We start from the raw sequence: 23,866 nt of genomic DNA, 5'->3' as shown, positions 1-23,866 counted from the left end.
GCTTGTTTTAATATTCCACTTGGCCGATTGCCTTAGTTATCTGTAACTTCCTGCCATATGTATCTGATTATTGCTGTATGCCCTTGCTAGATGTAATGTTGCTCAGCAAGTTTGACATGCCTATCACAGGAGTATCATCACATTCTGTCAGCTTTCCTCAGAATATCAATGGTTCGAAGGTTTGGAGAGTAAGCTAGCATCTGCTCATGGTAGAATGTAACTTGCGCCTTTGACAAAACTAAATGCAGATGCTATTTCCATCCTGCCTCTGCATCGTCAGCAGACTACAATGCCTCCTAGATTGTGCATGTACTCTCTGCACAATCCATACTTCAAGCTACCGTCGTAGACGTTAGCAACTCTACAGATGAGCTATTATTTGAAACAAGCATGCTCTGTAATTGTATTACTTTGGTGGAACTGTTGCAGTGTTTTAACAGTGGGAGTGTAATGTGTAAGAAAGACATTTATCATAGGAGCCTAGCTGTAAGAACTAGGGTATCAACCTGGTTGTGTGATGTTTCATACTCAAAAAGAAGGTTTACACAGCTTATGACATTTGTTTTGAGATTTGTGTATTCCTTCTTTTTATGACTTGTTTTGTTTCTCATGATTAAAAAATGTGATACTATCAGAAACAGGTTGCTTAGATCTGGTGTCTGAAAATTGCTTGTTTAATAATTTTTCCTAAATTATTAATTATTGTACAATTTATAAAGAAAACATAAATGCACCTCATCCCAAGCAGTATAATAATGCTTGAGAATGAAATTGTAGAGGTTTTACTTGATAAAAAAGTAATTTGATTACAGCAATTCCCCACTGACTTGTTTATAAAGTCTTCAGTGTTTCTCCTAGGAGTGCTATACTACAAACCTTGTTAGAAATGCAATCCAATCTGAGGGCATAATGCATGTTGGTAGGCTGGAAGTCTGAACTTGTGACTAGTCCTTGTCATATCTCCTACTTAATCATTAATCAAGGGAATGAATTAGGGGCGAGATTCTAAATTGTGTTACTGTATGATGTACATCCGCTTTAAGATATTTCTAGTTAGTTTTAAAAATAGGACTATTGCAAATGATCGTTTTCCTAAGAGACAAAATATAAACTTGGAACATATCCTGACAGTGGATTAAGGAATGAATTAATGATGTAATTGATGGTTTTGAACTGGAAGTTAACATTTTAGTTATTGGCTTAATCTTTGTAGTTTTTATAGATGTTAGATTTATGCCTTTATATGGATTGCTGCTTATTTACTAGTGCTGAATGAGGCATCATGCATGACAATTTTCATAAAACTCAATTTTTCCATGTACCTGATCATTCAAATCATATTAGCAACAGAGGTGATCGAAGGCAAGAAGCTGTTCTTGATGAAACCACTAAATATTGAACTATCAGATTCATTGATATGTCACTTTTTAAAGGTTATGATGAATCTGTGGATGTTTGGTGCTAGAATTTTTCAAAACATTTGGCATGTAAACTTTGAAGGACTTCATTTTTTTAAATCAATAATGTGAGAAATACATAACTGTAAATTTATTAATAATGGTTGCTAAATAATTTCCCAAACATCAAGCATGTAAGCACATGGCATTTAGTGAAGGAATTTTGTGCGTAGAGGTACTCCTTTTCATGTTTGGGAATTTTATCATTTTCAAACTTTTGAATTTAATACATATTCTAGAATGCAAAATTAGACTGTCTACCAGCTGTTTGTCCACAGAAAAACTCGCGCACATTAGTTAAATAATGCTACTTTTTATCATTGAGAAGTATGTTCAATATTTCATGATTTGAAAGTTATTCTTGTCACAAAATCATTTAAAATTTATTTTGCAAGCATCAATACTGATATAATACATGAAATGTGGAAACCTAGTTCTACTCCGTGCACATTTTTCTCATTCTAGGTAGCTTTCGCTTTCTCACTCGACTCACTGTGACAATACGATGAATCAGTTTATAGTAGCAGTGCACAAAAAGTTCCAGTTTTGTTAATACTCTTACAAAAAATGTCAAACTCTTGTTCTGTGGCTTTCATTATTAAGCACCTAATCTTCAAGTCTGGTCTTTTTATAATTATGAGAATTAGATACAATATAGTCTTTACATTATTTTGCACCATTTTTAGAAATAAGGCCATGATTTACTGGATATTTGAATTGTTTATCCCATATGTTTGTGCACTATAGAGACATTGCTCCATTAGTGTACCTAAATTATGTCTATAAGTAACTTCTAATGCATAACTCCTCAGCTTCCAGTATGGAGAAATACTAAAACAAGCTTAGTAATTTGAAAGATTCTTATAGAACTAGTATTTTGACAAGCTTATGTGGGAAATTGCTGCAAATCTATGTATACCAGTGTTTTACCTCGTTTGACATGACATTAAAGTTTACTCTAGAAGAGAAATACTTGTTTCTGATAGAAGTGTGTCTTTTTCTGGTCTCATAGCTCCAATGTCTATGGCAATGGGTCATGGTATGATGCCTAATGTGCCCATCGGTGTCCCACCACCTGGTATGCAGGGTATCCTGATGCCACCTGGTGGCCAGATGATGCACCAGCCGATGATGAGCGGCGTGCCGCAGCCGGTCAACTCTCCCTTCACCCCAGGCCGTAAGTGTATCCTGCTGTCCTGGTGTATGACTACACTGAGAAAAGTGGTAAAGTGATCATTCCATTTTGTGAACGAAATGTAACCACGTAACTAAAGAGAGAAAAGTAAATAATTGAAACCTAACTAATTTTTGAAGACTTCGTTATGAAATATGTTTTCTATTAAAGTTATACTCTGAATAAAATATTTTAATATAGAAATGTATAAAAAATAATTAAAAACAAGATTTCTTGCAGAACTTATGGACTTCATTCTTCTAATATTGACACTTTGAAGTCCTACACATGGTTCACTTATATTTTCTTCTATGTCTGATTTTCCTCACCTGCACCATTGTTTTTGCTTGACCTTTTAAAACCATAATCCGAGTCTTATCAATACACCATCACATTCCAGGATGTTCTATCTTGAACAGTAGTCCCTGGCTTGTCCCACCATAATTTACCACCTAGGCAAAGAATATCCTGTTCTCAGATACCACTCTATTTGGCCTTTATTCATTTTTGGGGGGTTAGATCTTGCTTCATGCCCACCTTAGCTCTATTTCTTAGCTCAGACCTCCTTTTGTACATCCTTTAGTCCAGTTTCATGCCTTATGCTAATATTAAGGTGACAATCATTCAGAGAAACACCCAGTAAGCTTCTTTCAATCCTTCACTTACAGACTGGAAGTTGGTTGACCTGTTTTTTGTTTGTTTGTTGGTTTTTTTAAATGTCAGCTGTTAAATAAGGGGCCACCATTTCTCCTTGACTGTAGCACTTTAACATTCTCCCAGAATATCATTGAAATGGCTTTGATATAATTATTTTATCCCTGTCCATTGCCCAGATCAGTCTTCTCTGGTGACATACAGTGCACTATGTTTTCTGCTATGGGCTAGATTCAGTATGTTCCTTTCATGGGCCTGTCTCACTCTGATCCTTGGCTTTGAGAAAGTAGCAGAGGTATGAGCGATGCTACAGTCTAGTTGCCGTTGCCACGGTTTTCCCTCGTGCTACTGTCCGTGCAAAGTATTGGTTAGGCTACCACTAAAACACCATATGGCATGCTTTAACAAATTTTTGTAACTCCGTATTTTGTGTTCACTTTCGTAAATAAGGAATAATTATTGTAGATAAATGAGGTAATCCACCTTATCAATACAATATAAAATTAGTACTTCAATTTATTTTAATCGTGGTACTAGTCTTGGCCTATTGATATTAGGCTAACATCAGCCATAAGGTCTTAAAACACTTAAAAACTAATTGGCCATACATATAACAAAAATAAATAGCATAATACTAATTTCTCTCTCAGTGGGCCCAATATAATCGCTATACCATCATAAATATCAATTTCAATGTCAGGCTCCTCACAAGTCAAAATATTACTTACATCTTGTGGAACAAGCCCGTATTCTCAACTTGTACCCGCCATTTATGGCATGTGTTTGTATACTATCAGAAAATGTTTCTTTCTGTGGAAACTAAAAATTCGGTATATTAGTATTATCAAGGAATAGTTTTGTGCACTGCACTCACAGCAAACAATAAGAAAATAGTTCTTGGGTGCTGTGATAATTCGTAGCACAATCACATACAGAAGTTAGATTACGTGACTGTGGATGTTGGGACAAAGCGTCATCACAGAGCATATGGGATGTCAGAAAAAACAGAACAGAGTTTGGTTAACACATCAAACATCTTCCAGCATCGGTCCAAAAGCTGCCAGTAAGATGTCAGCTGACAGTTTCAATCGAACATTCAGCATGAATCTTGAGAAGATGGCAGTACTGTTCAGCCACAAACTTCGAGAACATAATTAAATGACAGTACTCCCGTGTGTAGCCCACAGTACTGTCGTAAATGGACATCAGTACTATTCATTGGGTCAAAGAAAATCCATTACCTCTCCTTATGATATTATGTAATTGAATCAGCAGCAACCTTTTACTCCTAAAAGTACACATAGCTGAGAGTAGGAATCTATTAGTCTCACTTCACTCCTTTCCTCCCAGTTGGCTAAAATCAAACTGATTTTGACACTGAAATGAAAGTTATCTGATACACACTTAACTCTCATAACTACTAAGCATTATAGTCAGTCACCACTTATCTGCATTTAAGTCTGTTGACCAAGTGGTAATTTCCCTATCTGTTGTTTTCCTAGTTTTTTCTTAAATGACTTCACAGAATTTAGAAATTTATCAAAGATCTCCCTTATTCCAATCCCTAATTCCTCTTCATATAGAGGAATATTTCCTTCATTTTGCCTCTTGAATTCTAATTGTCTCTTCATATTATTTTTCACACCATCTCTCTGCTGACTGCTTGGAACATACTGTTTAATCAAGCTGTTCATCTTCTTACTCTCAAGTCTTCCCAGCCTGAAGTTCACAATATTTTTGTAACACTACTCTTTTGTCTGTAATTCTCCAGAAGATATCGTGCTTCTTTCCTTTGGGTCCTTCCCGATCTCTAATGAAGTAATTTTGACTAGGATCCTGTAGACTGGAACCATACTCTTAATTGAGGTCCTTCTAGTGACTTATATATCTTCTCCTTTACAGCCTTTCAAAACCAGAGTGGGGAGGGACAATCTATTATGGGAGAATGAGGTAATCAAAGTATAGGAAACTACACGGTAAATGTGCTGCTACTTCTTGGTCTTTGTGCTGAGCATGAGCTCTTCATCACCAATAACATTTCCGCCTTCCTAATCGCTTCAACACCACATGGTTTCATCCACATGCCAAACATTGGCTTCTCATTGACTATGTCATCACTAGACAGTGTGACAGCAAAGATGTTCTGATTGCAAGGACAGCACGTGATATTGATGATTGCTGGACTGACCATAGACTTCTGGTTAGTTGTCTAAGGATCCTTGTACATCGTAAGCCATGATCTTATTTCTCGAATCCTTCCAGGAGAAAATTCAACATCGCCAGTCTTCAAAATGAACTTGTCCGCACTACATTCCAAGACGCTTTTAAATCAACTAATTAAATGTTCAGTCAGCACAAACTATGTTTAATCAGACTGGACCACATTAAGAGACTGCAGAGAAGGTCGTTGGCTATGATGTAAGGAAGTGAAAAGACTGGTTTGATGATAATGAAGAAGAGATTCTGTGTTTCATCAGTGCTAAAAGGAATGCCTACCTATCTCTTGGTCTGGATCCATCTTCCGTAGTGAAGAAAACGTCGGATCTCACTTAGTTTCAATATGGAATAAAAATGAGAGTGAGAAAAAAAGGAAAATACCGTTATCAAGAGCTCAAGAAAAGTAAAGTAAGCGAAGTAAGAGTAATCAAAAACAACTTGTGCAACAAAAAGCTAGGGAACTCCAGAATCTATCTGATGCCACAGACCTACCGAACTTTTATGATGGAATAAATAAAAGAGTTGTATGGATGTGTTCGTTCGTCATCGGGTACCCTGAAAGCTGCCAACAATACTACCCCATTTTCCCTGACAGATAAGATATCTTGAACCGCTGGAAGGACCACTTAAGCTTGCTCGCTGAAGACTTCCTCCAACGTGTGCCGCATCATCATCCACAACCTTGGATGGCAGTCCAACCTACTTTTCAGGAATGTAGAAAGGCTATTGATAATCTAGAACCACGAAAGGCTCCTGGACCTGACAACATTCCCCTTGATCTCATCCAAACTGGAGGCTTACACCTAAAAACCAGGCTTTTTTTCCTGATCCTTCTAATATGGGAATCTTGCAAGGTCCCTGCTGACATGAAGAATTCCACCATTGTCATCACAAAAAAGGCAATTGAAGCATCTGTAGTAAGTACTGGGGAAATTCCCCTGCTCTCCATAGCTGGTAAAAAATTTGCTAGAATTCTGTTGAATTGTCCCCTGATAGTCTCTGAGAAGGTACTTCCTGAATCCCAGTGCAGGTTCCATCCCTCAAGAGGCATTATTGATATGATCGTCTGTGCATGACAACTCCAGGAAAAGTGAAGAGAACAACAAAATCCTTTGCCTTTTGTGTTCTACGATGTGGAAAATGCCTTCGATACAGTGCATAGAGAAGCAGTGTAGGTGGTTTTAAGATGAATTGGCTGCTCAGAACACTTCATTGGATTGCTCCAGTTACTCCATAATGATTTGCTTGGGCAAGTCTTATACCAATATGAAATTTCAGAAGAATTTTGCATCACTAATGGGCTTAAGCAGGGTTGTGTACTTGCACCAACACTCTTTGCCCTCTACCTGGCAGCCATGCTCTAGAACAGGGGTGGCGAACATTTTCCAACTAGTGTGCCACTTTAAGTCTGGTTTATTACTATCATCTGTTGACTGTGCCACTTGTTATTTTCCATTAGGGGATGGCTACAACCTACAATCCCCCCCCCCCCCCCGGGACTTCCTTTATAAATTCCCGATTATGTTTCATAATATGTCATTTATTTATTCATTTACAGATTCATTCATTTATGTATTATACATATATCAGGTAAATACATTTGATTGCATGTTCCGTGGGGCTGTGCCTCAATTATGGCCACGGTGGTTTCCCTCCCACTTGTACGCCAAACCCATTTTTGCCACAAGACCTATCTATGTCGGTGCGACGTAAAACAAATTGTAAAAAAATAGTTATTAGATACAAAATTCAAAAGTACTAATATTGCGAATGGACTTAACTTCCTCCATTAGCTTCATTATCATTCCATGTTGTAGTTTGTATGCTCAACAATTAAACTAATTTCTCTCTCATCACATTTCCATAACGAAATCTAAAATAAAAAAAAAAAACAGGTATCCTTTTTTGTAAGGTCACATTCTGCTTTCATCAAAACATACTGCATACATGTGGGAGTTATCCAAATTAGCTTTCAACTGCTCCAAACTTCTTCACTCATTTTTAATATTCTATCCTTGTCAGCAGTTCAGCTGGCTGGCATTCCTTTAATGTGTTGGACGTCAATAAGAAACTTTGTTTCAACAACTCACCGTCAGAAATCGGTTTCCCATGCATGCTGTACTATGCAGTGAGACAGATGGAAACAGCCGCATTGATATTATTCCTTGGCCGAAAAGATGATACAAAAGAATTAGTTTGTTTTGTGCAATGTTCGATATTTTGTTAAACGAACTCTCTTCTTTCTTCATTTGAAATGGAACAAATATTCGAATGATCAGTCTCGAAGTTGCGCTTTACATTAAATGTCGGGGATACAATTGTTTTCGAACACAGGCAACACATCTTTTTATCAGTCCGAATTCCAGAGTTCTTGAAAAATACGGTCACCACCTTTGTTAAGTTTCTGCTCTTTTCAGCACCGAAAACATGTTTGCGATGACAGTATACAAAACCATCAGAAAACGACACTATTTCACTTGACTTTCGGACCTATCAGTGTAGCAGTGTTGCCATATTGCACGTCCGAATGGAACTAGTATTTAGATTTTCGATATTTATTTCTTACACGTGAAACTTTATATGGATTGTCTGCAGTGCAAGACGTATATATCAAATATTATTATGTTCATGTGGCGTGCCACCGAAATCGTGTTCGCGTGTCACCTAGTGACACGCGTGGCATAGGTTCGCCATCCCTGCTCTAGAAGATACTGCCTGAGATCAACACAGATGTGGAACTTAACCCCAGGCTTGGTGGAGGGCTATTCAATCATGCCAGACTCCTATCAAAAAGACTTGCTACCCTCACCCATGTAACTGAACTGCAATATGCGATGACAACGCTTCTCCAGCTCATACTTATGAATGATTTGGTCTAAACATCAACATTCCTAAAACAAAACTCTCACAGTCAGCTCCTGGAACGGTCTTTTCAGATTACAGTATTTCTATCTCCAGTATGCCTCTAGAACAAGTAGATCATTCCTCTATCTAGGAAGCATTCTCTGTAGTAACTGCTCAGTCGAGAAAGACGTAGAGAACAGAATACGTGCTGCTCATATAGCTTTCAGATGTCTTACACATTGGGTCTTTCAGAGTAAAGATCAAAATTTATGGTGTATCGAGCAGTTGTCATCTCCACCCTGCTCTGTGGATTTGAAACCTGTACTCTCTATTGCTTGATATGAAGAAACTAGAACTCTTCCATCAACAGAAGCTCAGATATATTATGAACATCAAACTGGTTGATTACATTTCTAACACAACTGTTCTAGAGAGGGCAAAGATGAACTGTATAGAGGCCACCGTCGTCGTTCATCTTCTCAGATGGATTGGACATGTTCAGCGCATGAAAGATAACAAAATTCCTCGAAAAATTGTGTACTTTGAAATCCATACAGGACCCTTCACCTTCACAGATTGATGCCAGCAGCTGAGCAGTTACTACTGGGATATTATGTTAGCTGGCTGGTGTGGAAGTGAAACAGGTTACGTGGAAGTCCGACAGGCTATGATCAGGAGTGGGAAAATCTAGGAATAACTTGGCGAAATGGGGTTTCAGTACAAGTGATACAAGGTGTGAATGTAGACAAGAACAAACCATGAGCCACATGCTTCAGTGCCCTCTGTGCCAAACATCTTGCACAGAGGGTGATCTCGTACAAGCCACTCTGAGTGCATTGGACGTTGCAAAATACTGGGCATGTGTAATATGATCTCATATGTTATGTTTTGTATACTTCAAACTGACTTGTACCTTAACTGTAAATTTGTAGATTTTCAACTCCTGTATAATACTGTATAATAATAAAGTACAGGCAGGAGACCTCATGGTGGCCCTCTGAAGCACTATAAAGAGCAGATTAAAAAGACCCTCAGGAGCACTGACATTGATCCAAGTAGTTGGTATATCATTGCAGAAGACAGGAAAAAAACGTCAGAGGCGTAAACAGTGCCAGGCTAGACCGTGACCTCCGCCCTCTATAAGGTGCAACCAATGCGGTTGTATGTTTCATGCTAGAATTGGTTTCTTTACCCATCAAAGCCATCTGCATCCCTGAATTCACGTATTGGAAGAATCACAGGAGAAATATGAATACTCGGATACAATTATCAGTCGAGGATCACGATAACCCCCAAGTACCCTCATAACCCTTTAAAGAGATCCGTAACCTTTATTTACAATCCAATTCATCACCTCCTGAATCTAAAATATCTGCTGTATCTTGCTGGAATCCTACAAGTTGAGCCTCACTGGAATAACCATTCTGAAACTCAAAACTCCCTTTCTTTCAAACCAGAGTAATTTTGCAAATGTGTTTAATATTATCACAAAGAACGTTTTCCCAGAGCTCTATGCTAATAGTAATCACATAAGTACTTCAGATATGGTACTATATCCCAACCCTTTGCCTTTAGTATATATCCAGAAATCTTATCAATTCAAGCTGCTATTCTAGCTTTCAACTTTTGTATCTTTTGGTAATTATCTTTATTATCATAGGTGAATTTAAGCATGTTGCTCTTATTAAATAACCTCTTCTACCTGGATAGTACCCTTACATCCAACTATCTTTTGCATAATGCTAACTAAATACTTCTACCTTCTCCTTGTGATTCTATCTTCCTGGTCGTTCTTCCTGAAACCTGTTTCTGTCTTTAAAGTATCTTACGTCAAATATGCTTCATATTTGATTCCTCATTGACATCAGCTATTCAAATGATTAAGAGATTTAATATCTCAGTGAACTAATTTCACTGATTGTATTATTATTATTGAAGATCCAGTTACAAACCCTATTTTACTAGTAGTATATTAGGGCTATAGATAGTGAGACTTAATATATGACAATTGAATTAAAAATGGAGATGACTTAAAAAAGAGGTGGGGACATTTGACAAACACTTTATGACAGCATCTTCTCTGAAATACTATAGTGAGAGGTGCTTGGTATATTACACATGTTTAGATGCATTAATGCATTAATAATTCAAATCTACTCCTGTATTGAAAAGGTGGACTATTAAATCTCCCTATCATTTAAAGTACCTATCCATACTGTTCAATTTTTCACTAAAATTCATATGACTGGCAGTTGTGCCATCGTGGTTTCCTTAGCTGATTTTTTTTTTTTTTTTCACTAAATTGAATTTCCTTCAATTTAGCCACTATCTATCATAACATTCCAATACATACCACCAGACGTACGATCATAAAAAAACTCTATGAAAGATATTCATCAAATTAACTCTTCATCATAAACACTTGTAAGTATTCCCTTCCTAGTGCATCATGATCACAGAGTATGGGTTTGTAGATAGCTTACAGAAACCATAAGCTCTTCCACCAAGCTACCCCATCAAATTTACCAAAGCAGAACCTAGTGGTCGTATCTTCCCTAAATTTGTTACTCCTTTATACAATCTCTTTTATCGGACTTGTGCCTTCATTGCTGTTCAGAATGTTGTGGGCCCTGGTGGTCAGTACCTTACCTGTGTTGTCACTTCAGCACTCCTTCGTATTAAAATTTAGAACGTTCTGGTATAGCTTTTTCTGTCCTCCCTGGTTCATTAGAAAGGGAAGGGCAGAGTATGGGGTAGGGCTGATCATCAGGAATACTATTACATGCAACATAGTCTCTGTTAGGCACATAAATGAGCTAATGATGAGAGTAGATTTGCCAGTTGGAGGAATTAGGACGAGAATTGTCTCGGTGTATTCACCGTGTGAGGGTGTAGATGAGGATGAAGTTGACAAGTTTTATGAAGCATTGAGTGACATCATGGTCAGGGTCAACAGCAAGGATAGAATAGTGCTAATGGGCGATTTCAATGCGAGAGTTGGAAATAGAACTGAAGGATACGAAAAATTGATTGGTAAATGTGGGGAAGATATGGAAGCTAATGGGAATGGGAAGCGTTTGCTGGACTTCTGTGCTAGTATGGGTTTAGAAGTTACGAATACATTCTTCAAGCATAAGGCTATTTACCGCTGCACATTGGAGGCTAGGGGTACCAGATCCATAAGACTATATCTTAACCGACTTCAAGTTCAGGAAATCTGTTAGGAACGTACAAGTTTTCCAGGAATTTTTCAATGATACAGACCACTATCTGATCTGTAGTGAACTAAGTATCTCTCGGCCTAGGGTAGAGAAAGTGAAATCTGTCTGCAAACGAATAAGGGTAGAAAATCTCCAGGACGAGGAAATTAGACAGAAGTACATGGATATGATTAGTGAGAAGTTTCGAATAGTAGACAGTAAGCACATTCAGGATACTGGAAGAGAATGGGTGGCATACAGGGATGCTGTAATAGAAACAGCAAGGGAACGCCTAGGAACAACTGTGTGTAAAGATGGGAAAAGGCGAACATCTTGGTAGAATGATGAAGTGAGAGTGGCTTGTAAACGTAAAAAGAAGGCTTATCAGAAATGGCTCCAAGCAAGGGCCGAGGCAGACAGGGATTTGTACGTGGATGAGAGAAACAGAGCGAAAAAAATAGTTGTTGAATCCAAAAAGAAGTCGTGGGAAGATTTTGGTAATAACCTGGAAGGGCTAGGTCGAGCAGCAGGGAAACCTTTCTGGATAGTAGTAAAGAATCTTAGGATGGGAGGGATGAAGGAGATGAACAGTGTTTTGAGTAATTCAGGTGAACTCATAATAGATCCCAGGGAATCACTGGAGAGCTGGAGGGAATATTTTGATCATTTCTCAGCGTGAAAAGAAATCTTCCTGGTGGTGTTGCGAAAAGCCAAGCTCATGGGGAGGAGGAAAATGATGTTGGTGAAACTACGCTTGAGGAAGTGGAAAGGATGGTAAATAAACACCATTGTCATAAAGCAGCAGGAGTAGATGAAATTAGACAAATGGTGAAGTGTAGTGGGAAGGCAGGGATGAAATGGCTTCATAGAGTAGTAAGATTAGCATGGAGTGTTGGTAAGGTACCTTTAGATTGGACAAAAGCAGTAATTGCACGTATCTATAAGTAAGGGAACAGGAAGGATTGCTACAACTATCGAGGTATCTCATTGATTAGTATACCAGGATCTTGGAAGGGAGGGTGCGATCAGTAGTTGAGAGGAAGTTGGATGAAAACCAGTGTGGTTTCAGACCACAGAGGGGCTGTCAGGATCAGATTTTCAGTATGCGCCAGGTAATTGAAAAATGCTACGAGAGGAATAGGCAGTTGTGTTTATGCTTCGTAGATCTAGAGAAAGCATATGACAGGGTACCGAGGGACAAGATGTTTGCCATACTGGGAGACTATGGAATTAAAGGTAGATTATTAAAATCAATCAAAGGCATTTATGTTGACAATTGGGCTTCAGTGATAATTGATGGTAGAATGAGTTCTTGGTTCAGAGTACTTACAGGGGTTAGAGAGGGCTGTAATCTTTCACCTTTGCTGTTCGTAGTTTACATGGATCATCTGCTGAAAGGTATAAAATGGCAGAGAGGGATTCAGTTAGGTGGAAATGTAGTAAGCAGTCTGGCCTATGCCGACTACTTGGTCTTAATGGCAGAATGTGCCGAAAGCCTGCAGTGAAATATCTTGGAACTTGAAAATAGGTGCAATGAGTATGGCATGAAAATTAGCCTTTCGAAGAATAAATTGATGTCAGTAGGTAAGAAATTCAACAGATTTGAATGTCAGATTAGTGATACAGAGCTAGAACAGGTCGATAATTTCAAGTATTTAGGTTGTGTGTTCTCCCAGGATGGTAATATACTGAGATTGAATCAGGGTGTAGTAAAGCTAATGCATTGAGCTCGCAGTTGCAATCAACAGTATTCTGTAAGAAGAAAGTCAGCTCCCGAACGAAACTATCTTTACATCTGTCTGTTTTCAGACCAACCTTGCTTTACGGGAGCGAAAGCTGGGTGGACTCAGGATGTCTTATTCAAAAGTTAGAAGTAACAGACATGAAAGTAGCGAGAATGTTTGCTGGTACAAATGGGTGGGAACAATGGCAGGAGGGTGCTTGGAATGAGGAGATAAAGGCTAATTTAGAAATTATCTTGATGGATGAAGCTGTACTCATAAACCGGCTTCAGTGTTGGGGTCATGTGAGGTGAATGGAGGAGGATAGGTTACCTAGGAGAATGATGGACTCTGTTATGGAGGGTAAGAGAAGTAGAGGGAGACCAAGACGATGATGGTTCGTCTCAGTTTCTAACGATTTAAAGATAAGAGGTATAGAACTAATGAGGCCACAACACTAGTTGCAAATAGAGGATTGTGGTGACGTTTAGTGAATTCACGGAGGCTTGCAGACTATAATGAATGAATGAATGATTATGTGTTGCATCTTTCAGTTGAGAATACATGCACTTGTTTTGGAAGGCGTGTTAGGCATGTACGCATTGTGGCCAATCCTTCAAAGTTTATGTGTGGTGAGCATTTTCTCCAGATGTTTGAAGTGTGTTTTGTGAGTACATCTCTTCATCACGTACTAAATGTACACAACACGACCTAATAGGTTGAAAGTCGCTTTCGATTACAATGTGGTCGTGAAAATTCAATATTCATTGACTTGGCCCTCAACGGGCAACTTGAACGCACTCTACAGTGTGATGGTAGTAGTACCAGACCTGTAGCTTAGATCCTTTCCAACAGAACAAAGATGGCCTAGGCCACCATAGCTCAATTGGTAGAGCAACCGACGCGAAATCGGGAGGTTGTGGGTTCGGATCCCACTGGTGTCTGGTTGGCCATTTTTGTTCTGTACTTAACATCTCTTCATCACGTACTAAATGTACACAACACGACTTAATAGGTTGAAAGTCGCTTTCGATTACAATGTGGTCGTGAAAATTCAATATTCATTGACTTGGCCCTCAACGGGCAACTTGAACGCACTCTACAGTGTGATGGTAGTAGTACCAAACCTGTAGCTTAGATCCTTTCCAACAGAACAAAGATGGCCTAGGCCACCATAGCTCAATTGGTAGAGCAACCGACGCGAAATCGGGAGGTTGTGGGTTCGGATCCCACTGGTGTCTGGTTGGCCATTTTTGTTCTGTACTTAACATCTCTTCATCACGTACTAAATGTACACAACACGACTTAATAGGTTGAAAGTCGCTTTCGATTACAATGTGGTCGTGAAAATTCAATATTCATTGACTTGGCCCTCAACGGGCAACTTGAACGCACTCTACAGTGTGATGGTAGTAGTACCAGACCTGTAGCTTAGATCCTTTCCAACAGAACAAAGATGGCCTAGGCCACCATAGCTCAATTGGTAGAGCAACCGACGCGAAATCGGGAGGTTGTGGGTTCGGATCCCACTGGTGTCTGGTTGGCCATTTTTGTTCTGTACTTAACATCTCTTCATCACATACTAAATGTACACAACGCGATCTAATAGGTTGAAAGTCGCTTTCGATCAGATAGAGATAAGTTGTTGATGGAGGGCAACTTTTGCTGATCTTCCTGCATATTTCCAGATTTCCACAAATCTGATCTTCTCCTGGTGCTTTGTAGTTTAATTTATTCAGTGCTTGTTAGACTTCTTTATTGCGGGGTGGGATTGATGTTATTTGGTGGTGTTTTTATTGGGGTGTTGGTGTCCAAATGAAGGAGTTCTGTAGGTTCATCACAATTTACAGTAAAAGCTTGTTGAAATATTTAGCCAGAATTTCTGCATTGTCTTTATTGTTATGAGCCAGCGTACTATTTTCTTCCTTCATCAGTAGGGCCAGGGGTTCAATTTTTGGAGCTGTTTTCTGAAGATTTTGTAGTAGTCCCTTGATTGAGTTTTATTGAATTGTTCTTCAGTTAACTGCAGTGTGTCCTTATGATGGTGTCTTTATTCTTCTTAAGACTTGGGTAGTTTCTTTTCTCTTTTTTACTAGATTTTGATAGGATATTTCTGTTTTTTGGGACTGATCTAATGGCCATGCCTGCTGTATTTTCTCCACTTTTTCATCACATTCACTGTTCCACCATTGGTGTTTTTACATTGTTTAATTGGAGCTAGGTCTTCTGCAATTTAACGTTGTGTACTAAGTCTTCAAGTTTTTCTGTGATTTTTATTTTTTCAATTGCTTTCTTGTAATTTTTGTAGTTGATTAGCTGGGTAGGATCTATTTTTCTTTTAATTTTAGGGGCTTGCTTTTGTTGTCTCCTCTGGAGAGTGTGTTTAATTTTTATTTTAACTACATAGTGATCTCAACCTGTGTCTATTCCTCAGAGGACTTTGACGTTATAGATTTCTTTGTGGTGGTATTTGTCCATGCAGATGTGATCCAGTTGCCATTCACCTTTAGTGTAGTCAGGGTGTTTCCATGTTTTGAGTTTTTGAGGTTTTTACTCTTAAAACATGTAGATTTTGAGATTAAGTTATGGTTTCTCCACAGGTCAACTGTCTCTCTCCATTTTAATTTGTTTTCTTGTATGCTGGCCATTTTCCGATGATGTGACGGTATTTTCTTTCTCTGCCTAGTTGAGCATTGAAGTCGCCTATTAATAATGTTATGTGGTGTTTGGGGATGTTATCTATGGTCTGGTCCAATAGGTCCCAAAATTCTTCTGTTTCCTCATGGTCTTTCGAGGAGTTGTTTTTATCATTAGTGGGACCATGGGCATTTATTATAGTATAGATTTTATTAGATGCCTTTAAGGTGAGCATTGAGAGTCGTGGAGACTGTATTTGAATTCTTGAACTGAGTTTATTATTTTAAGGCTGACCAAAAATCATGTTCCAAATTGTGGGACATTCTTCATCACTCTCTTCCCGGGTATACCTTTATAAAGTCTGTACCCTTGAGATTCCAAGGCATCCTGGTCAGTGTTCCTAATTTCCTGTAATCCCATGATAAGAATTTTGTGTTAGTCCATTATGTCTGTGATCACTTTTAGTTTACCGGTTTGCATGAGTGAGTTTATATTGTGTGTAGAGAAGTATGTTATCTGCTTTGGTTTGATTCTTGATTTTGTCTTTTCGTGTATGTGGTACTGGGGTATTTCCGTGCCTCCGACTTCACGGTGTCTTTTAGGTGGCAGCCCACCCTATTGAAATGCTGCCTTCTCTGAACTCTTGGTTCAACTGGTGGAGTATTCTATAAAAGACCTTCCATGGTTGACTGTCAAGGTGTCACCTGTGTGGGACTAAGTCCCGAATTACAACTCTGGATGTTATCCAGTGAGGTGACAATGAGGCCGCTCCTCTGGAGTACAGACGCCTTGTGCAGCGGCCCCCAACCTGGAGAACAGACGCTGCATAATGAATTCCCGTGGCATTTCCTCCACTGTGGGGACCATCACCGCACCTAAAGGGGCTCATTCGCCCAAAGCCGTTGGCCCCCTTAGGGAGTCAGGTTATTTCCTGCCACCCAGAATTTAGTAGTTTTCTAGCACAAAACTCTGTTCTTTATGAAATAGATGTCTTGACAAACAGCAAATTCAGTTCAAAGAGCTAAGGGTGATACTTTAGTACATTGTTTCTGTTAGGGTAAATGCTCGACTCACCACCTCTGTTTAGTGGAGCATTCAAGTTTGGAACCCGAGACTGATCTTGTTTACAGGTCTTTCCTCTTTAATGATTTGGTTGAGATATGTCCTTTCAGTTTCTCATCGAACCTCATTCTCCCTTTTTGTATGTGTCCTCTCCATCCCCATCCTCTTATACCCTGAATAGGAGGTTTGGCGACATGTCGTAAAGTAGTTGGGAAAATCCCATCAGGCTTTTGATCCAGCTGTGAAGCTTCACGTAAACAAGCGAGTTGGCCGTGTAGCTGTGAGCTTGCGTTTGGGTAATCGTGGCTTCAAATTCCACTGTCGGCAGCCCTGAAGTTGGTTTTCCATGGTTTTCCCATTTTCACACAAGGCAAATGTTAGGGCTGCTAGGGCTGCTACCTTCCCAATACTAGCCCTTTACCATCCTTCCATTGTTGAAAACCTTTGATGTGTTAGTGTACAAATAATAAAAACACAGGTGGTGTAGATTTCCTTGTTTACATTTAATCTGATCTATCCACCTGGCTGGTGGTTGTCTTGAGGACATCTTCATTTTACGTACCCTGTAACCACCATTTGCTCATATGCTCCCATTCTTCTTGAGATACCTAAACTGCAGACCCTTTGGTTCTTAATTACTGCATTTGAAATGGATATCATTCAGAATAATTTTTCGTGCCTAGTCCTAATGGTTCTTCCATGGTGATAGCTAGCTGGGGCTTTAACTCCAAGCAATTGATTTTTGAGAACAAAAATGGATAGTGCAAAACTTTGTTAAAGTAGATTTTAACTTTAATATTACAAATAAGTTTTCTCCTTATAGCTAACAACAATAATCATCACCATCATCACTGCCACTGATGCTCCACTCCAGCAGGCTGGGTGTGTAAATGAACGAGCCTCTTCCATAATCTTCTGTTGCCACTACTTTTCTTCCATTATCTTTTCCCATTACAGGGTGCTCCTAGCCATGTCGTTTTGTACCTCTTTTATTAATATCTCTTAGTCTGCCTCTTTCTTTTTCCAGGTATTTCTCTTTCAAAATGGGCTTTGAGTGTGCAGTTTTAACTCCATCCTGATCAGGTGACTTAACTACACTCATGTTTATAAAAACCAGAACACCTTGAAAGACTAGAGATAGGAAGTTCATATTTACTGGACATGTGCATTAGGCCCTCAAGTTCAAGGTCCACATCGATATCTCGGCGCACCACCGCCGACTGGTAAAATGCGCCTGTAGCTCTCATCGCTACAAACCGAAGGTAATGGATCAGTGTAACTTGAGCAGACGTGCAGGATGCCTCGCAGACGTATGCGAGAACCGTACCGTCAAATGAGCGAGTTTGAAGTAGGGCGCATTATCGGAATGAGAGAACACGATGCATCCATCAGGAAATTGCTGCTTGTGTGGGACGAAGTGTGTCGGCAATGCAACGGGTGTGTACAGAATGGTTCACAGAAGACTGTAGAACACAACGAGATGGGTCTGGTTGCACCACCCAGACACCCTCCCCCAGAAGATCGACACCTTATCCGAATGGTATTGCAGGACAGATGTGAGTCTTCCTCGGCTCTGGCGCAACAGTGGAACAGTGTAACACATCGTACACTATCAGGAGTGACAGTCCATCTCCGCTTATTACGGTCTGGGTTTCCAGCACATCGTACATTTATCTGCCCACCTTTGACTAATGTGCATAAACGTGCTAGGCTGCGATGGTGTGTGGAACCACGTCACTGGGGACAGGAATAGCAGTAGATGGTGTTATTCTGCACGACATCCCAGATGCCATATTTCAGCAGGACAATGCGCGACCACATGTTGCTGCACGAACACATGCCTTCTTGTTTTCACAGGATGTCAAGACTGTTGCCCTGGCCCTCTCAATCGCCAGAATTGCCGCCAGTCGAAAATGTGTGGGAATCGTGAAACGGCAGGTGCAGCACTGTGGCCCATTGCGAACCACCAAAGATGAACTGTGGAGCCAGGTGAATGCAGCGTGGATGGCTATACCCCGGGACGCCATTCGTACCTTATACGCCTCAATGCCATCACGCTAGGAACAAGTTATCAGTGCCCATGAAGGACGCAGTGCCTACTAGGCAATTGGACACATGCTGGACCTAGGTGACTGAAATGCTAATCATTTCTGCAGAACATACTAACGAACATGTCCTGTGAATATGAACTTCCTATTTCTAGTCTTTCAAAGTGTTCTGTTTTTTATGAACGTGAGGTATTTCAATTTTGACTTGTCCAGAATGGAAAATACACTTCGTTGCAGCCCTACTTGAAGGTGGCTGATAAATTTTCTCCGGTCTTGTGTTTTGTATTCATAACCTGAGGAATTTGAGTTCTCGTTTTTGTCTGGCTGTTGTCCCTTCTAGTCAGAGTAGCAGCTTCTGGTCCATAGCTTAGGATGGGGACCAGGTAGGGTTTATACAGTGACACTTTAGCTTCCTTGTCCAATGGAAGTTGTGGAAAAGAACCTTGAATCTTGAACAACTTGAATCTTATTGCTAATTTCTAGGGTTAATCTGTTGTCTGCTGACAAAATACTGCTGAAATATGTAAAATGCTGGACTGTTTTACTGTTATACTGTCCTCGTTTCAGCTTGACAGCTTTGCTGTCTGCTTATCACCAAGCTTAGATTTTATATTAGGATAATTTTAATCCAAATCTGCCAAATCCTTTCTTCCATCAGTTAAGTTGCTGAAGATAATCTTCATTCTTGATCCACATCATGACATTATCTCTAAACACTATTGCATTTGGGTTCATGTCTTCCTCCTTGATTAGCCTGGTGATTTCATCCATGATGCTTCCTGCTGCCAGTAAATAGAGTTCTATGAACGAGGCATGTGCAGCTTGGTGTCAAGATGGGGGAAATGTTTCGAGAGACTTCATTCATATATTGAAAAATAGAGAATACCTATACTTCTTTATGCATTTGTTTTGTTTTTCCTTTATGCGTTTCATAATAGAAAAAAAGTTCTGCATTACTTTTCAATCCGCCCTTATATCATCTGTTGGAAATATCCTTATGTTTTCTTAGTGATCATATGTTAACGCTGCTAAATGGTCAGAACTTGTGCCTTGTAATAAGGCTTATGTTCTGCCCATTTTGTTCCTCTCCTAGCATAGATGTGAGGGAATGTAGTAATGCAGGCCTCTTTATCCGAGCCAGGCCAGATGGGTGTCTAGTCATACGGTCTAGGGGTATCGAGCAAACATCTTGCCCAGAAGCTTTGGGTTTGTTTCCTGGCCACTTCAGAGCTTTACCTGAATCTGATGGTTGGTTCAAGGTATTCTCAGTCTGTGCAAAAGTAATTGGGGGAACCATCTGATGGTGAGATTACAGCCCCAGTCTAGGAAGTAAAAAATAATGGCAGAGAGGATTCATCGCACTGACTACGTTCGCCTTATAATCCGCAGGCCTTCAGGTTGAGCAGTAGTCGCCTGATAGGTGAAGGCGTATCAGGGCTTATAGTGCCAATTATTTTAAGTTGAGTGTGTCAGACGGTAGAACGCTGACCTCGTGGGACAAGTTGCCAGGTATAATTCTAGTGCATCCTGGTGGCATTTGAAGATCTCAAATACACCAGCCTCTTTCAGGTAGATTTACTGGCACTTAGAAGAACTCATGAAGGACAAATTTTCTTACGTTTTAGCATCTCAGAATAATGTAAATGTTGTCTCTGGGGTGTGAAACAATTACCATTACTCATTTGAACAAAACTCTTGTTACTTATCCTCCTGATTGCAAGATGGCAGGTTTGATTCTGGCTTGGCTCAGCGTCATTCAGGAGTGTTTCAATGTGTCAACTCTGTGTCTTCTTCCTGCGCATTAGAGAGATCACGTGGGACACAATTACAATACCCTGACGTCTCTTAAAATTGGATGTTAATTTTATTTTTTTTCCAAGACAATCTGCGTTCTCATTCACGATTACTTCAAAATTATACTAATCTCAAATTCCTTTCAAAGTTCCTTTGATCTTGATATTTATATTATCTGTTTCTGATATCCTCCAGCTTTTCCTTGTCTAGCTTACATATTCCTTCCCTGCTAGCTTCCGTATTTTATCCACATCTACCCATCATTCTTGTTTCTTCCTCCTCACCCCAAGAGTCAGTGGCCTATGAAAGGAGAATGGGACTCCATCTCTCCTTTAGGCTCGAGGCTTGCTAATATTATCTTAGACATTCTCGATAAGTATGTGTAAACCAGGGTTTTAGGCTTTATACACAGTCCCGTTGACATATTTACAATTGGTTTGTGTTGTCTTGACTGAGAGAACCATAGCTCAGATTATTTCCAATATGTCTACTCCCATTCTGGTCTGATGTCCCATTTGTTAAGAGCTGTCTCAATTGCCCATTTGATTGTGCTGTATGATTCACAATTTTGCTACAGAAACCCATACCTCACCTGTATTATCATGAAACTTGCATACATGTTCATTATAGACACAGAGTCATTAACACTTATTGTGCGGCCTATGACGGATAATCCATTTTGATGTGGGATGTGTAGATTAAGAAGGAAGTTGAATAAAGACAGGAAAAGGGAAGATGCAAAATTAAAGATAAATACAGATGGTAAAAGAACAGGAAGACAGGACAAACTTTGGCTGTTTTTTCTCATTAATAGTTTTTCTTGCCATTGTACTTTTTGTTTAATGAAGGTAAGATTAATATCTCTTATATCACCTCTCATCCTGACTGAATTTTAGCCTTTGATTGGGAGTTAAGTCCTGGTTTCCCCTTTCTCCATTTGCTGGTTTGTTTCAAAAATTCCACTCATAGTCACAAAGGTTCAAACCTAAGATATTCTGTTTGGGAACTGGTTTGCTAGACCTTTGTTGTGGAATTTCCTCTACTGTATAACATTGTCTGTTAGCCTTTGTCTCTGAACCTGAACCTCCCTCTTCTGCATCCTCTGTGGGGTCCTGTTTCCTTGTTTCTTACCATAAAGAGCCCTATCACTTTCTGCATGTGCGTCTGTTTCTCTTACCCTCTATATTTCCACTCACCTCATATGGTCCACCCTCTAAGCCAGTTCACATGCTTAATTTCTTCCAAGCTAGGCTGGGTAGCTCAGACAGTAGAGTGCTGGCCTTCTGAGCACAATTTGGCAGGTTTGATTGTGGCCTCAGTCTAGTGATACGTCAGCCTCGTGGTGGTAGATTTTCCTGCCTTGTAAAATAATCCTTCAGACAAAATTCCGGCACTTTGGCATCTCCGGAAACCATATAAGATTTATTTGTGGGACTTGGGAAAACCAATGACATTAGTAACTTATCCAGCACATCCATTCCGAACTTTCTTTTATTTTATACCAATTAAACGTGTCATTGTTTCTTTCATGTTCATACAAGCCATTATTACACGTCTGTTTTTACAGCTTGTCATAAACTTGTCATTGGAAGTCCATCCAGACCAAGCAAGATGGCTGTACGTTTTGGACCACGCAGCTGTTAGAATGGGTTCAGAACTCACTTTCAACAGACCAGAAGATGGTTTTCTGTGCTTTCTTATTTTCTCTCCAAGAGAATGTTAGGGATTTACCTTAATTGAGGCCACAGCTGCTTTCTACCTGGACCTCAGCCTTTCGTATCCCACCATTGCCAAAAACCTATGTTAAGTTTTATCACACTCCTGAAAAGTCTTGCTGTTGTTTGATGTAACATTTCCTCATTATTTCTAGTCAGTTTTACAGTGTACTTTTGCACTTTTCATTCTTTTGCTTTCTATCACATATTTTCTTTCTATTTTTTATGTAGGACATTCTTCTTCTTCTTGAGCCACTGCTGTTACAATGTAGAGTTGGGCTTTCTTTACGTGCTCATACCATTAACGCCATTTCTCTAATGTTTTGTCAATCATGGGTGTTAACTCTCATCATTCCCTATATTTTTGTATTTCTGTTACATTAAATCTTTCCTCTACCATCCTACCTACTGGCCAATATCGGCATGCATGCTACTGGCCTTATAAATGCTCTGTATGTAAACCTTGGATTGAAGTTTAACTGGATTTCTTATCACAGAAAACCCCAGTTATATTTTTGCATTTGCAGCTACCTGCTTGCGCTCTTCCTGTTAGCTCTTCATTTAGGTCTCTATCATTCTGGATCCATGACCCAAGACATTTGAAAGACTGAACCTTATTAATGCATGTGTCTTCAGTTTAGATTGTTCCTACTTCTGGTGCAGGGTATTATGTCTCCTTGATGTTTAAATGTAGACCGTAGCATCCCAGTATTTCTTTCCTCTCCTTCACTTGCCTTTCAAGATATTCTTTCTCTTGTGCTGCAGCCATAACATTAACATATGGTAAGTTCCACGGGACTGGTTGTGATTTTGGCATTCCATGGGGGTGTATGTTTTTATGCTTTTTTTCTCTTTTTATCTTTTTTTTCTTTCTTAAAGACTTTGGACTCATTTTCTGTCTATTCTGTGGAACGTTTCTCTGATCATGCTCTTGTATCAGTATACTTGTTTATCCATCCTATTAACTCATAGTGACCATCTCAGCGTTTTCATTTATTACATGAAGTCTTTCTTCTACCATCCTAGTAACTGGCCAACATTTACATGTGTACACTGCTACTGGCCTTACAAATGCTCTGTAAACCTCAAACTATTCTTCTCCTGTTTATCTGCAGACAGATGTTATGGTACGTTCCGAATCTAGGGTCTAGAATTTCATTACATATCATATGAATTAGTGAGTGAAAAGGAAAGTATTTCCCAAGTACCCAGTATGTGAGAAAATTTAAAGTAATAATTTAGCTTGGAACTTTGCGATCAGTTGCAGAATTGAGTGTACAGTATGTAATTTGTTGAATTTATTGGAGTTTTTTTTTTTTTCAAATCACCTACAGATTTTGACA

The 23,866-nt window shown here is 39.4% G+C and overlaps 1 protein-coding gene across 7 annotated transcripts in view; it reads left to right on the top strand.

Moving 5' to 3' along the window:
- The window catches only part of Isha (Insulator su(Hw) mRNA adaptor), a 402,024-nt gene that overhangs the window by 222,880 nt on the left and 155,278 nt on the right, over window positions 1-23,866 (top strand). For all 7 annotated transcript variants that reach the window (XM_067156873.2, XM_067156871.2, XM_067156870.2 and 4 more), the window contains exon 14: window positions 2,470-2,634. In XM_067156873.2, the coding sequence (XP_067012974.2) occupies window positions 2,470-2,634 (165 nt within the window). The remainder of the gene's footprint in view (window positions 1-2,469; window positions 2,635-23,866) is intronic.

The sequence above is a fragment of the Anabrus simplex genome, chromosome 13, assembly GCF_040414725.1.
Source record: "Anabrus simplex isolate iqAnaSimp1 chromosome 13, ASM4041472v1, whole genome shotgun sequence".
NCBI classification, from domain to species: Eukaryota; Metazoa; Arthropoda; class Insecta; order Orthoptera; family Tettigoniidae; genus Anabrus; species Anabrus simplex.
This window is presented reverse-complemented; position numbering and strand designations above follow the sequence as displayed.